The sequence below is a fragment of the Parasteatoda tepidariorum genome, chromosome 4 (assembly GCF_043381705.1).
Source record: "Parasteatoda tepidariorum isolate YZ-2023 chromosome 4, CAS_Ptep_4.0, whole genome shotgun sequence".
In the NCBI taxonomy this organism is placed as follows: domain Eukaryota; kingdom Metazoa; phylum Arthropoda; class Arachnida; order Araneae; family Theridiidae; genus Parasteatoda; species Parasteatoda tepidariorum.
Window position 1 is genome coordinate 16,882,629 of NC_092207.1, and position 16,400 is coordinate 16,899,028.

Consider the following 16,400-nt stretch of genomic DNA (forward strand, 5'->3'; position numbering starts at 1 on the left):
ATTTATGGAGTAATTATATAAAATATTTTAACAAATGGGCATAAATTCTTTTACTTAAATTTGTGTTACTGATATGTTATTAACACAATGTTAAGAATTGTTTTATGTGATGATACTATGATAAAATTTTCTTTAAAGCTCTAAGAAATTAGTTTTAACTTTCTTCTTAATTAAAATTTAAGAATTGTTTAACAATAATAAGGAAAGATAAATGATAATTTTGAGATCATGCATTCTAATGATTTAATTACATTTATTGTATATTTGTAGTTATTTAAACCTACACTTGTTAAACAAAAAAGGTAATTTGTTGACTAGATTTTATATAACCATGAACATTTCGAAATTTATATTTGGTTCATCTTTGATTTTTATGTCATAGTTTCCTTGAGTATTGTAAGAATCTCTTATAAATGTCTTGTTTTCTTAACATTGCAGTAAGAATTATTAGCAAGCATTACTTTTTTGTATTTTACAAGTACTTAATTCACAGAAAATTTAAATGTTCTTTCAGCACTTGACAGTAATTATTATGGCATAAAATGTTGTATATATTTTATTGCATTTTATTATTTATTATATTTAACATAAAATATTGTATATATTATAAATTAAAATTATGCAACCATAAAAAATAAATTAACACTCAATGCAAAGAAAATTAAACTTTATTAATAAAAATAGACTTCTAAACATGAATGTGATGATGTCATAACTGGAATTAAACAATGATTTCTACTAAAGAAAGGTTTTCTTATTTAAGAAAAGGTAATTTTAATTTTATAGGAATAGAAGACAAAGAACTGGGGTTCTTCCACAATATTCCAGCAAAAATTCCTATGAAAGTAGTCACTGCTACAGAAAGAGAGATAAAAAGTACTTTTCTTTGACTAGATGGTGTAGGTACAGTTTCAACAATTAAATCGGCAGGAATATATTCAACTTGACCCTGAACCTACAAGAAAAGATTACCATAATACAATGAACAAGTTATTTATTCTTTTAAAATATATCAATTGCTCCAAAAAGTTCTGATTTGAAAAATCAAAGAAGCTGAAAGAGAGTTACCCTTTGCTTAGGAAACCAAGTTTTATTTACTCCCAGTTTTAAAATTAGTTAACAAGCTTGTCATCATATAGCACTGGTGATTGGAAAAACTACTATATCAAACAATGTTATATCTGACACAAGCCAAATTAATTAAAATGTTAGCATAGTTCTTAACTTTGTCTTCAGACTATACCTCAAAAATTTTGTTAACAGCGTCATCAGTCGACAGGCTTTCTAATTAATTTTAAAACTAAGAGGGAATGAATTACCTAATTTTCTAAGCAGAATGCAATAAGCTGTACACTTTCATTTCTATGAAATTTGATTTTTAAAAATGTCAGTCATTTTCGGGGCAATTGATTCAATGAAAAATAGAGGGGGGAAAATATGTAATCTAAATAGATTTTTGTGTTACAGTGTAGGGAAAAAAACTACAAAAATATTTTATTCAAATTTTGACCATAAATAGGTAATTCAAGGTATTAGCGCAAGAAAATGTATTTAAAAGTATTCATTAGTACAGATTTAATAAGAAGAAATGGGCCTGCCAAAAATGACAGTTATTTTAACATGCTCCTGGAACAAAAATAACATAATAAAAATATTATTAATTTAACTTTTTTAAACTAATTTCAAAAGATTTTGTACAAAATCTGTTTTAGAAGTATAATAACGGATTGAGGTAGTACTGAGATTAGATATGTCCTTCCAAAAATAAAAATATTTTACACTTAACAATTTTTTTCTGAACAAAAATGAAAAGTGTTTTGTTATAAACTATTGTGCTAATCCACAAATCTTTATACTCAATCTTAATTGTTAGCTTTATTGCTAAAAATTAAAAATGCATTGATTAAGAAATAAAAAATATAAAATTTTGCAGATATTGAAACTTCACAAAGGTTAAAAAATAAACAATAAAAAGAAAGGTGAACTGATTGTGTAACTAAATTTCCCATCAATAAACTTTCATTTTGAGTATAAAAAGAAAAATCTTCATACTGCAAAATAATACTTACTCTTTCTAAATGCAATTTTAGAAATCTTATTTCCTCATTTAAGAAGTGGACATTCTTTAGACCATCTTTCAGTTCATCGATAAGATCAAACACATTTGCAGAATCCTGAACAAAACAAATTTGAAGATGAGAATAATAAGTTTTAAAAGAACACAATGTAAGGACAATAGTATGTTAACAATGGTTATATATAAAATTATACAATAATAAATTTTTTAAAAAAAAAAACAGTTAATTTTTAGTTTTAAAACAAGAGTTACGTTACAGCAATACACATAGTTATATTACTACTAGGGAAATATCACCAAGGGGGAATGCAAATCTTGTCGAATTTAGCTATGTAAGTTTTTATTTTTTACTTCATTTTTTTATTGCGAAAATTGGTATGGATATTTAAGAAATATTTCTTATATTAGTATACTAAAATGTTAATAAAGCAATTATTAAATTATCTTATTCACAGCATATAATAAAAGAAGATACTCAAAACGACGCTCCCAATTTTTTCCCTATAAAGTTAGAGTTCGTAAAATTCTGCCGATTTTGCTTCTGTTGTGGAAGTTTTATTGAAAATGTAAATTTGCTCCAAAATTTTTTTAAATATTTCCTTAAATGCACAATATTGAATACAATTGGAGAAATTTTTTTTTTAATATGTTTAAAAAATAATAAATTTCAAACCATTTCTCGATAGACTTCTCATTTATTAAATTGTTGCCGAAGCAAATATTGAAGTTTCTGATTAAGAAGAAACATCTTAAATCGCAGAAACCTTTAGCAACCAATAATGTTGAAACAATAACCAAGATGAACAAAACTTGACAATATATTCAAGGTAAAAATGGTAACTTTTGATCAATTATAACTTAACAGCTTTGAAATGGACAAAATAAATTTTAATGCAACGAAAGAGCGATATAATGAGCCTAACATATTATAAAAGAAGTCCTCTATTACAAGTTTTCATGTCATCATTAAAATGCCAATATTACAGATACAAAAATTGTATGTTTATAATGATCTGAAACATACCAGCTTCCCCCTATTGCAACAATTTTTTTAACGAAAATACATTTTACTATAGTTTTAAGTGAACAATTTTATATGAAGAAGAGCAAAATGAAAGACGATTGGTATTATCACTAATAAAAGGTGAAAATGTTTATCATTTTCCCTTCATCTGTAATCACTTACTGTTTATTAAGTTACAACACACCACATGGGTGATAAATCGATGCATTAGAAAATATCGATTCTATGCAATCCTCACCAATCTGATGCTTGGATTGGCAATTTTTCGAAGCATCGGAAATCGTGATTTTCTGAGGTGTGACCTATATTTTCCGATGTATCGTTGTCTACCCGCGCGAAGTTGAGCATTGTTCCTGATAGTACATCGATGTCTGCAAGCTCGCGCAAAAAGCATTTTCCTCTGTAAGTGTGCAGTGATAGCTGTGACAATGAATGTTATCTTTCCCTATTTTTTTTACATGGTGACTCATCGTTTTGCTGACATGATGAATGCAAATGTTATTAAGAATCGATGTGTTGTTGAATCTTTAAGTTATGGAAGGGTTTTCTTTAAATTGTGTATGTGCAAATCCTGTTGATTTTTTTTTAAAAAACATCAATTCAGGCATTTAATGTTTTTAACCACTATTTTGCAGACATTCACATCTTTAAATATTGAGAAATAATTATTTTGAAATAATGAAACTTTATTTTTAAAAAATGCAACTTACTAATTGCGCAGTACTAAATGTAAAACATTAATGTACTGAAGCATCGCAATGTTAGCATGACGATACATCACCCTGACCTACTGGCCAATTTTTTCCTCCTCCATACAAAAGAAAATTTCATTGACTAGTTTTAAAAATCTTGCTGCTCACTTAAAAAGAACCAAGCATTTTGTTGACTTCTACCATGCAGCCTTATTTCCCTTTTTTGACACCCCATTATTGAAATCAAAATTCAATGACATCAAAAGCAATTGAACATCATTTAATAATATTTCTTACACTAAAAACTCTCTTAGTCCAGTCTATCTCTAAGCAAAAGCAATCCAGCTCTATATATGTATTTTGCTCTATATATTACATAATTTTAGGTTTAAAAAAATATGCCTATAAAAATATTATGTTAAAAGTAGTAGCTGAAGCTCATTAATCCATAGCCAAGAGCCGAGCAAAATAACAATGCAGTAAAAGTATAAGAGAGTAACTCTTTTAAAAAGATGTTATTCTATTCTGATACTGTGTAACACCAATATTAAACTAAACAACAGCTGAAGCTCATTAATCCATAGGCAAGTGCAGAGCAAAATAACTATGCAGTAAAAATATAAGATAGTAACTCTGTCAAAAAGATGTTCTATCAATATCTGATATCATGTAACACCAATATTATGCAACATTTAAGCTAATTAAATAAATCCAATGCATCAAATAATCACTAGAATTCAGAGGAAGTGTGTTGCTTCTCAATGGAAATTTGATAAAATTTTCAGATGTGGGCAATATGAGCAATAATGAAAATGAATTCATTATTCTAATGATCAAAACACTTACTTGAGCTAATTCTAAAATTCTTGGTTGAGATTGAATCTGTTGACGAACATATTTGACAGAAGTTGCAATAAACTTAAGATGTGCAGAAACATTAGCCATCATTGCAACAGCATCAGGACAGCTAAAATTAGGAGAGAAAAGATTAGTCTAAGTTTAGTAAATTTCAAAATATCACTGGGGAAAAAAACAGCCAGTGGGTTTGATAAGTAAATTTTGTTAAACATTGAGACAATTCAAGATGGTTCAAACGCTTAGCTTTCTTAAAATTAAATATGAATTTTTAAAACACGGAAACAGTTATGTTTTAATTATTAAACACTTTTAAGCATTGAAACTATTTAAGTTTTAATACTCGGTTTAGTAAAAGTTACTAATAAAATATCAGGAAAAAAAAACCTTTTAAAAAAAACTTTAAAAAAAAACAGGTTGTTATGTTAGAATAAATTTAATTTTGTTAAATGATGAAACTGTTTGAGGTCGTTAAAACACTAGGTTTTATTAAAAATTTTGAATTTCACTTTATTTAATAAAAATTTGAAATATTCCATTTAATTTAAGAGTATATAACTTTTTTTTTATATCTGTGTATTTATTTATAAATTTTTCATTTTATACTAGAGTTGACAAGTTTCATCCACAGCAGAAAAAAAAACATCAGAAGAAATAAAATTTCTTTTTCAAAAAGATAGATCAAACATTTAAACAATTTTCTAAACTTTTTATTATTGTATTATTTTAGTTTAAATAAAAGTAATAATTTATAAACATTTTTACACATTATTTATAAATAAATTAAAACTAAAAGACAAGAATAGGAAAAAAATTAATTTAAAGAATTTCCTAAAAAATCAAAACGACTAATTTCTTTACATTCTCAATATTTTACATAAAGCCGTATAATAAAACCTAATTTTAAATAATGTAAAGATCTTATAAAATATGATAAAAGTTCATTATGTAATTAAATTAACACTTCCTATGCTAAATATATACACTACTGCAAATCATACTGAATTCAGTTAGTTTTTTATTTTGGACATAGCTCAAAATATGCGTTCTAGAAAATTGACAAAGCTGAAATGTGTGGTTAAGAAAATGAACATAGCTTGATTGTGTACTAAAGAAAATGGACATAGCTTTAAATGAGTGTTTAAGAAAATAAACATAACTTGAAATGTGTGTTTAGGAAAATGGACACAGCTTTAAATAAGTGTTTAAGAAAATGGACACTGCTCGAAATGCATGATGTTTTAGAAAATGGGCACAGTTCAAAAAAAGTTGAAATCCAAAATTTTGATAGTGAACTAAACCTAGTGACACAATCCGTAATTGTTTCTGGGAGGGAATTTTAAAATGAATAGTTTGCAAATTTAAAATCTTTATATATTAAAAAAATTTGAAATTAACTTTAAAAATATATACCTGATATACTGTTTTTGTTTCAAATTTGGTAAACTGGAATGTTCCCACTCTTTTTTGTGAACTGATTTACAAGCTTCTAAAATTTTCTTGCGAACTCCAACCTGGGCAATACCAATCTAAAACAAAAATAATAAAATCAGAATTAGATAGACACATTCAAACAACATATTAATTTTTTTTTTTTTACCATTTTCTCTTCTCCTTTAACGTTAAGTCAAATTTTTATTAGGATAATGAAAATGATCTGTAACGGAAAGGACAATTTGCACATACCAAAATTCAAAGTTTTAACAAATAAAAATTTACTGAAAAATGCTTAACTCCTTTGAACCTGGTATCTATTATACTGGACATCAATTTTAATCCATATTAACTTAATTAATAATCATATTAAGCAATAAAAATATTTCAACTGTAAGAGTTAAAAATAAGTTAAATGTTTTTTCATTTATCTGGAAGGGATGTGTGAGCTTTCCCAAAACTATTTATTTTACAACACTCGGGGCACTTAAAACATTATCTCTAACAATGTTGATATATAAAGCAACACGTCATTGAGCAATAAAACCATTTTATTAAATACCAATCAATATATTCTTTTAAGTAAAAAAATTCCATCTTTTTTCATTGACTGGAAGAACTCTAATTTCCCATTTATCTATTATCAAAGTTGTGTGTTTATTAAATGTGGAGCAGATTGGACATATGATTCACAAAAATTTATACAGGAGAAAACAAGCAGACACATAAGCAACAAGAGGTAGAATCCATTAACTAATAATAATTACCACATACAATTTGTAATTCATCTTTTGCTATGTTATTATTTTTTCATTTAAGACAGAACAGATAAAAGACTTAACATTGTAGATCTTCATTGTATATTTACTTAATTTTTTTTAACAATTTGATATAAAGAGGGGTTTTAAACACTTTTAAAGGGAATGAAATTTTCAAAAGACGAATATTTCTTCCGAGAACTTAAACAAAATTTTACAGAAGCTTAAAATCATTTATCCATTATTCATCTGTTTCTCATTATATATTAGCAGAGTTGTTTAATAACAGAATTTCATGTAAGCCTTTTAAAATTAAAATAATCATTTGGGAAAACTTTCTAGCTATGACCAGGATCTCCTTAATCAGAAAATGAATCAATTTAAAAATACAGAAAAAGACAAAAAAGTTAATTAACAATTAAAACATTAAATCAAAATGGAAAAGAGCTTTTCTATCTGTCTTTGATGAATAACATAAACTATTAAATTAAATAACATAATAATTTCCAAACGAGATTGCGCAAATGCAGCAAATCCAGATATGAAAATAAGAAATCTAATCAGAAAACTAATCTAATTTACAAATACAGATAAAGACAAAAAGTAAATTAACAATTAAAACATTAAATCAAAGTGGAAAAGTGCTACTTCGAAAGCAGATGACAGCACTTTAAAAAAAAATAATAATAATTCATTAAATATCTTTTTGTTTCATTTTTCAAGATTTTCAAATAGGGGTCAGCACTTAATTTATTTATAATATTTTCCTACTGATTTGGCAATTTATATTTAATTTTGATTTGGTTATTCTAACTGTAACTATTTTTATTTATAAGTGGGTGTATCTTTTTTAAGTCTTAATATGTATACTTTTGAGTTGTGTTTGCTGGTTCATTATTTTTCTGTACTTTTCAATTCTTATAATTATTTTCTCTTATTTGTGTATCCATTATGGGGCCTCGGGACAATGTCAATTTTGGTTTTTCCACTGATAACAGAATGGCTCCAGTGTGTTGGCAAGCAGTGTGTCCCCCGATGAAGTGCTGTCTTGCCAACACATATATCTTTTATTTTAATCGTTTTTTCCTGCTTTAATTGTTTGTTGTTTTTTTTAATTACCAGGATGTCATTAAATCAGAACTAAAATTAGCTGACTTCGATTATACATTACTATATTAGAAGAGTTTATTACAGATATGAATATTTCATTTTAATAATCTGAAATATTAAAAGGGAAAAAAAACATGATTTAAAATAATGTGATTGGTAATTAAGTAATTTGCATTAGAGTTTTGATCTAAATTATTGTTCGAGTAGTAACTTAAAAAGAAAAAAAAATGAGTAGGAAGAAATCAGAAATAACCCATAGTCTACTATATGTATGATAATTACAACAAACTTGAAGAGAAAAACTATCTATATTGGTTAAAAACTAATTATTATAAACAAAAAAAAACTAAACATAACTTATTTTAGTACACTTATGCACCTCAACATTGAAAGAGGGAAAAGGCACAGGAAATTTTAAAAAGGAAATGTTCTCGAAACATTTAATTTTATTCCCAAGTGCCTTAAACAAATTAAGATACCTGTCCTATTTGTTTTAAGGCACAATCAGTGTTTAACTGCTAACTTCAAGTTAAGTTACTGATTTAAAGCTAAGATAAACAGTTTAGTTTATCTTAACTTTAAATCAGTAACTTAACTTTTAAATCAGTAATATAGACCTATATAGTAATTGATTTATGGACACATGGAGATTTTTGGTGACATGACATGGACAAAATAATACATAAATCTTAAAAAACTTAATTCCCACGATATTAGTATGAAGAATTTCATATTTTCTATTTGCATTAAAAATTGAGCCAATCAGTGCTCAACTGCATTTCAATGTAAATTCCATAGATGGAAAATAAATAATATAAAAATATTTCAAATAATCATAGGCAACTGATTAAAAATTTAATCTCATAATCAAAATTATTTTAATTTAATTGTAGATTCATTTATAAAAAAGTGAAAAAAAATTACATATTGCAAGTAACAAAGAAATAAAATTTACCTTTTCAAGCTCTTCTTCATTCATGACCAACATATCATGAAAATTCAAATCATGTTCTTGAAATTTCTTTACAAGAGTGGAACATCCTATACCACTCAAAAACAGTTCCAACTCACCGACTTTTGAGAAATTCTTTGGTTTACTAACTCTGAAATTTACAAATATTGTACATAAAATTGTATATAGAATTTATAAATAATTAGCTAATGTTTTTTTTTAAGTCTCTCTCCATACATCAAGTTTTAAATAAATGTAGAGTAAAAAAAAATTATCTTACATCATAGTTGCTTCGATAGACTTATTTGTTGTTTTAGTTATTTCATCTAAAGATTCTTCAGCATCTAAGACGGTTAGGCCAATGGGACCTTTCTGAATAAGCGAAACCAACTAAAAATAAATAAATAAACTTGTCAATTTTAAAAATTAGTAAATGTTCCATTAGTAAACAAGACTAATATGTCAGTGAGACTGTCGAACACCATCACCAAATAAAATAAATAAGCAAAAATATTGCTTGAAGATTAATGAATAAACAAGACACATTAGTCGATTGAACTTATATGAATTTAATCAGTTAAACTCTCCTTAATAATTCTGAATCTCAAAAGTTAGAAAAAAGCAAAAAAAATATTAGAATAATTTGCTTTTCTTAGATTTTGAGCAAACAAAGGTCTTATATTTATAATTAGATTATTAAAGAAATAATAAGATATTAAATATTTGTTAGGTTTCAGCTCCCAACAAGAACTTACGTACCAGCTACGTAAAGGTTTACAATAAAGAAATAATTACTTTCTTTAATAAAGTTTACATTGCAATTTTTTAAAAATTACATTAAAAATATTTCTCAGAAAAAGACTGACTGAAACAAAAAACAAGCATATTACATGAATTTCATAATTAAAAGAAAAATTTAAAAACTTTTTTTCAACAAAACATAATTTATGATATAATAATATTCTATACCTCTTTATATCCATTTCCATAAGCTATATCTTCTGGTGTTTGCCCCATGTTGTCACATATGTTTTTATCAGCATTATTCTGAAGAAGAAGCCTGATAATTTGTCCATGGCCATAAGATGCTGCCCACAATAGTGCCTAAATAATATGCTACCTCATTAAAAATTTCAAACCTTTTAATAAAATTATAAGACTTTTATGTTGCTCCCTTGGGCATACTATGATAAAAAGGAAGAAAAAAAGGTATTGTCTATGTTATATTATACCAATTAATAATTATGCATTAAAAAAAAGAAACACAATTTCTCCTTTTACTACTATTTTTGTTCTTACAAATAAATTTAAAATTAGTTTCTCCAAAAATGATTTGATTTTCTATTAAAAACAACACATGGGATAAAAATCGAAAAAGAATTATTTGGCAATTTCTAGAATAAAATTTGTAGTCAATATTAGTCTTAAAGAAAAATTCATCAAAACCTGTAACAATAAAGGAATTATTTTATAAAATTTCCTTATTTCCCTTATGAGGATGTCATCAAATTTTCAAAAACCAAACTACTTCTAAAATTCAATTATTTTTAGATGGCAGAACATTTTAGACATGAATAAAACTAAACTAAACTCAGCGGTGCGACAGCCCTTGCGGGCCAAGGCCTACTGTGCCCATCTCAGTTTTCTTGACCTTGGGCTCTCGGGTGCAGGAGCAGATGTTCCGGTCAGGTGGTCAGTCGAACGTGGAACCCCCAGTGTTTAGTTCCCAAGCATGCTTGGTACTCATTTATCGACCCACTGAAGGGATGAAAGGCTGAGTCAGCCTTGCCCGGACCGAGGATCGAACCAGGGACCTGTGGCACGACAGCGTGAAGCGCTACTGCTCTGCAACACCAGGCATCATTAGACATGAATAGAATTTGAAATTATTTTTAATGACATAGTAATTGCATAAAAAAATTTGCTCTCTACTATACAGTCTCCTTCGTAATTTAATCTTGTCCGATTGCAAATTAAATTGTTCTTCTGTCTAATTAAAATAATAAGATATACATCATTAGATAGTTAAAAATATATATATATATATACATAAATTATGGTTAGTGTTTTAAAGAAATAAGAATATGTAAAACATATTTTCCAGCTTTTGTATAATACATTTATAGCAAGTGAGGAATTCAAAATTTATTTTACTTAGTCACTTTGTTCCATCTAAAAGCAATTAATGAAAACCGATACATATATTTAAAAATTTTTTTAACTTTTCTGTAAAGAGTGAGTATAATAATTAAGCAAATAAGTAGCTAAGTTCTAACTTAGACAGAATAATTATTGTTGGTCAAATCCTCTACGAATTTTATTACATAAATTAATAAATATAATCTAATTAAATAAAAAAAAATCTACTTATACAGCACTTTACATCAAAACTAAAAGTGGTATGCACAGATTTAAGTGTGTCCCTAAGCAAGATTTATAGGCGTGCCCTATCTGAAACATATCACAAAAAGTTTTAAATTATATTGTGAAACAACAACACTATGACGAAAAGGCATACATTTATTTAAAATCATTAATTTACTTTAAGAAAATAAAAATCATAATTGCAATGAAAAGGAAGACTTTAGAAAAAGCACTGAATTAAAACGTTGTATACAATTACCACTTGAAATGAAACTAATTTTGATAAGAAAGAATAACTCACTATCTTACAATAATTTTATTCAAAGTTTAATTTGGCTATTACTTATAAACTAAACTAAACTCAGTGGTGCGACAGCCCATAGAGGGCCAAGGCCTACTGGCCCATCTCAGTTTTCTTGACCTTGGGCTCTGAGGTGCAAGAGCAGATGTTCCGGTCAGGTGGTCAGCCAAACGCAGAACCCCCAGTGTTTAGTCCCAAGCATGCTTGGTACTCATTTATCGACCCACTGAAGGGATGAAAGGCTGAGTCAACCTTGCCTGGCCCGAGGATCGAACCCAGGACCTGTGACACGGGAGCACGGAGTGCTACCACTCAGCCATCAGGCGTCTATTATTTATAAAGTGAATTTAAAAGATAACATATAAATAAATAATGCTTTTATTAGCACTAATTTTTCAGGACCATGCAACCTCATGTACCCCCCAGAGGGGTTCCGAGACTACTATTTACGCCACTAAAAGCTAAACTATGTCAAAGTTATTATAAAAATTTCAACTTTTGAGTTAAATCTAAATAAACAAACTTTTAAATTTTAATGTATAGCTCAAAATCTAATACAAAAGTGTGATTATTACCACTTTTATATTGACGGTAACTTTTGTATTTACGGTAATACAAAATACAACCGTAAATACAAGACTTATGATTTCGTATTTACTATTTCTTTACTTACGGTTTTGCCACTATTATCTTGTGAGTTTACTTCTGCACCATGGTTCAGAAGCTCTTTAACTATACTAATATAACCTTCTCTGGCGGCGAACATTAATGGAGTTGTAAGATGCCTAAAAGTAAAATAGCATTGCATGTATAACACAGAAGTGTTGACATAATAAACTAAAATAAACATTTAAATATTGCAAGTCTAATTTAGTGCAATGAAATACACAAAAATGAATGGTGTACAAAACAGAACACTTAAACTTTTGATTTAATAATCAAGTTTTTAAATATTATGATACTATTTCATTGGTTCAAGAGGGCAACTTTAAGTGTGTTAATTAGTGCAAACAATATTTAATGCTACAAAATCAGAGAAAAAACTTCTTTTCACTGTATAAAGAGAATTTCTTTCGACAGATCTTTTTTGAGGGGTAGCAACAATTCGGTAAATATTCTCCCTATAGTTTAGGCAGGATAGAGGTTAAAAATATGAGCCCATTAATATAAATTTGAATTTCACTATATTTCTGAAACTATTTAAGCAAATAAAAAGACCTTCACATTTTTTTTTATAAACTTTGCTTTTCCATGCAAAGTATAATATTTAAATATTCTTTTTAATTCCTAATAATTTTTTAATAATAGTAAAAAATGTGAATTGATAAAGTATTAAGTTATCACTTTACTTTAATTGATAAAATACAAGATATAAATGAAATCAGTCAAAAAAATTTCTTAGTAATGGAATTTCAAAAGAGTCATATTTTTAAATTTTCATTTCTCAAAAGTTATGAAACCAGTTCTTTTAAAATCTTTGATTTTTTCAGCTAAACAACACAATTTAAAAGTATGGAATTATTTGTATGCATTACAAGTCAGGAATTAGTCAATGATATAATAAAATAAAATAATAATAATAAATATAGATATTTTTTACAATAAATTATCTTTAGAAAAATGAGTTTTAAAATTTTAGAGATATTCTTATAGAATGATTTATATATTCTTAGAAAGTTTTAAACCCAGGCATGATTTGCAAGAACTGAAATTATCTTTAAAGGTTCCAAACTTTCAACCACACTTTTGAATCACAGTATTGGAACCATATTTTACAGTAGCCACCTCTCATAATTTAAGGGTCAATAATACAAATCTGTTGAAAAAATGGTATGTTTATTCAGAGAAACACATTTTTGTGATTGATTTCAAAACTTAAAATATCTTCTGAAAAAGAAAATAGCATATTTGAGATTAGCCTTTCAAAGCATTAAGATTGCATCTTAAAAAGACAACTGAATCATTAGATCAAAAACATTTAAGTTGTTTCAACTCTTATTTTGTTCATGCTACCAAGTTCTCTCCTTACTGCAATCTTCAAGGATCAATATATCTTCAACATATTGATTAATTGATTAAAAATTTATATTTTGAGTTAAGGATCCTTTGTATAGAAAATGAAGTACTTTTACCTTTTCTTTTTTTTTTAAAAAAAAAGGGGGAAATAAATAGTTTGTAAACATGTTTTCAAAAAAAAAAACATTTTTTGTATATAGATATAAATTAGTCCATTTTGCCATCAAATGTAAGGAAACTGAATGCTCATAATTTTATCAACTTAGTGTTTTCTACCATTTCTTTTATTAATGATCACTCATACTCTTGAATATAGGAAGTTAAATGGCTTGGGGAAAAAAATAACAAAAACTTTTATTTCGATGGTTGTCTAAATAATTACACAGAAACTCAAAGACTATTATGGGCATTTTTCATAGAGTGCTGCATTAAGTGTTGTTCTTAATATTATTGATAGAAAATGGTTTAAAATGATAACTTGCCCTCATTGACCACAGATTTAACAGGACTCAACTGTTATACAATTCTAAACTCTCATTTAAGTATGAATAATATTTTTTTGTAAATCGATGCATCATTTGTGCAGAACTAGATTTGAATTTAAGATCTAAAATATATTGCCATTGCAAAAAATAAAAATAATATAAATGGTAGATAGATTGCTCAGATTCAAAATATGAGAAACATTGCAGTGAATTTAAAAAAAAACAAGCAAACAGTTAAAAAGTTACAAAAAAAAGGAAATTTTCACATTTTTTTTCTTTTGCTTGCATACATAACATAGCATTTCTTTTGTTTGTATTCACTTGATAATAGTTATTAATAAGCTCATAGCATTTAGACTAATAAATATATGTTTTCATTCGTTTGTCAAATAAAAATACATACTTTGTCAGCAAATTTAAAAACAACCCAATTTTGAAAAATATGTAAGTTATTTTTTTTTAAGCAATAGATATAGTCTGTTTAGAGAAAATAAAAATAAAAAGAGAGATTAAGAGTAAACAAAGAGATTAAGCCAATTATAGAACAAGCTACAAAGCAGATGCAATAGCCACTAGGGTTAAGAAAGATTTCTTACTCTTGCATCAAATCAGACATTTTCATGGGGGTAAAAGTAAATTTTTCACCCAGGTAGAGCTTTCAAATTGAGATATTGTTTGAAAAGCAGCATAAGTTTAATGTCTGTAAATTGTGATGAATGTAGACTATTGTGTAGATTCAACAAACCAGTTTAACTAAAAAGATTTTCTTTTAAAAAAAGAAAAAAGCAATTAACAACTAACCTTTCATGTTCATTTACATTAGCACCATATTGTAATAATAAAATGCAACACTTTAGTAAATCCTGCTCAGTCTTTCTAGATGCACATACTGCCATTAGAGGAGTATACATATCTAAAAAAGAAAAACAGTCATTAATTCAAACCTTATATTTCACTAAGTTAAAATATCTTTAAATGAAAAGAACATAAGACAGATTTTATCTATACAGACTCTTTCTCTCTCTCTCTCTCTATATATATATATATATATGTATAGCAAATCCAATGCCCACCTGTGTTAATATCCTTCAATTCAGGTATATACAGGGCGATTTTGTTGACCTCTCTTACAGGGGCACCATATTAGGTGGGCCAATGTCGCTCCCACAGTAAGGACAGATAGTACAGAGAAAAGGAAAGAACATCCATGCCTTGCCCGAGATTCGAACCCAGAACCTTTCTGATGCAAGGGCAGTTCCCTGCCCCCTAAACAGGCCAGTCGGCTGTGTAGCAAAATAGATGGATATATAAAGCAAAATAGATAAATACAAAAAGGACAGAAAGAAAACTGAACTCTATATATACAGTGGTGGCCAAAAGTGTGGACACTTTTTGAAAGTTTCATGTTTTTCAACTTTGTGTGCTTGTAGAATATATTAATTTTCACTTAAATACAAACGTTTATATATCAAATTGAAGGTAATTTAATGTAGAATTTAGTAATAAATACAGTATTACAATATCTGTATTACGATCCATCTTAGATTTGCATTTTTTTAAAGTGATACTTACACAATCAATACTTAGTAGGATAACCCTTAATTTTTAAGACAGCTTCACAGCTTCTTTTCATTGAGTGAACGAGTGTTTGAAATTCATCTTTCATAATCATATGGTGCCAAGAATCAATTATAGCTTCAGTTAGTTGTCTTTTATTGGATGGACGTTTTTTTCGTACAAGAATTTTCAAACGTCGCCACACATTTTCAATTGGATTGAGATCAGGGCTGTTTCCTGGCCATGGTAATATATCTCTATTTTGAAAGCATGCTTTGCATACTTTTGCTGTGTGGCATGGAGCTGAATCCAGCTGGAAAAAAAATGGTTCGTTGTTGGGGAAGAGATCCCTGATGGAAGGTATCAATTTTGGTTTCAGGACAGTTTCGATGTATTTTTTGGCATTCAGGATGCCAAATCAGGCCGAAAAAAATGCACGAGTGCTACTACCGATAGAAAAATTAAATGGCTATGCCTTCAAGATAGAAAAATGTCATCACATGCCATTAGATGTGGAATGAATACAACTGGTATTGCAGTAAGTTCAAGAACAATAAGAAGAAGCTTATCAGGATTTGGACTACAAGCTAGAATTCCAAGGAAAAAACCATATTTAAATCAAAAGCAACGCGAGAAACGAGTTAAGTGGGCAAAAGAACACATTAAATGGTCAGAAAATTAATGGAAGCAAGTAATCTGGAGCGATGAGAGTAAAATATCGCTCTTTGGTAGTAATGGTAGAAAATACGTGAGACGTAGAGTAGGTGAAGCACTT

At 27.6% G+C, this 16,400-nt stretch overlaps 1 protein-coding gene across 1 annotated transcript in view; it reads right to left on the reverse strand.

Moving 5' to 3' along the window:
• Positions 1-650: 650 nt before the first annotated feature.
• The window catches only part of LOC107453415 (ankyrin repeat, SAM and basic leucine zipper domain-containing protein 1), a gene marked incomplete in the record, with an annotated part of 31,233 nt that continues 15,483 nt past the window's right edge, over positions 651-16,400 (reverse strand). Inside the window, 9 exon segments of the mRNA XM_043040573.2 lie at positions 651-955; positions 2,070-2,174; positions 4,640-4,760; positions 6,062-6,177; positions 8,906-9,053; positions 9,183-9,292; positions 9,872-10,006; positions 12,241-12,352; positions 14,870-14,981. Of these exon segments, the coding sequence (XP_042896507.2) occupies positions 755-955; positions 2,070-2,174; positions 4,640-4,760; positions 6,062-6,177; positions 8,906-9,053; positions 9,183-9,292; positions 9,872-10,006; positions 12,241-12,352; positions 14,870-14,981 (1,160 nt within the window).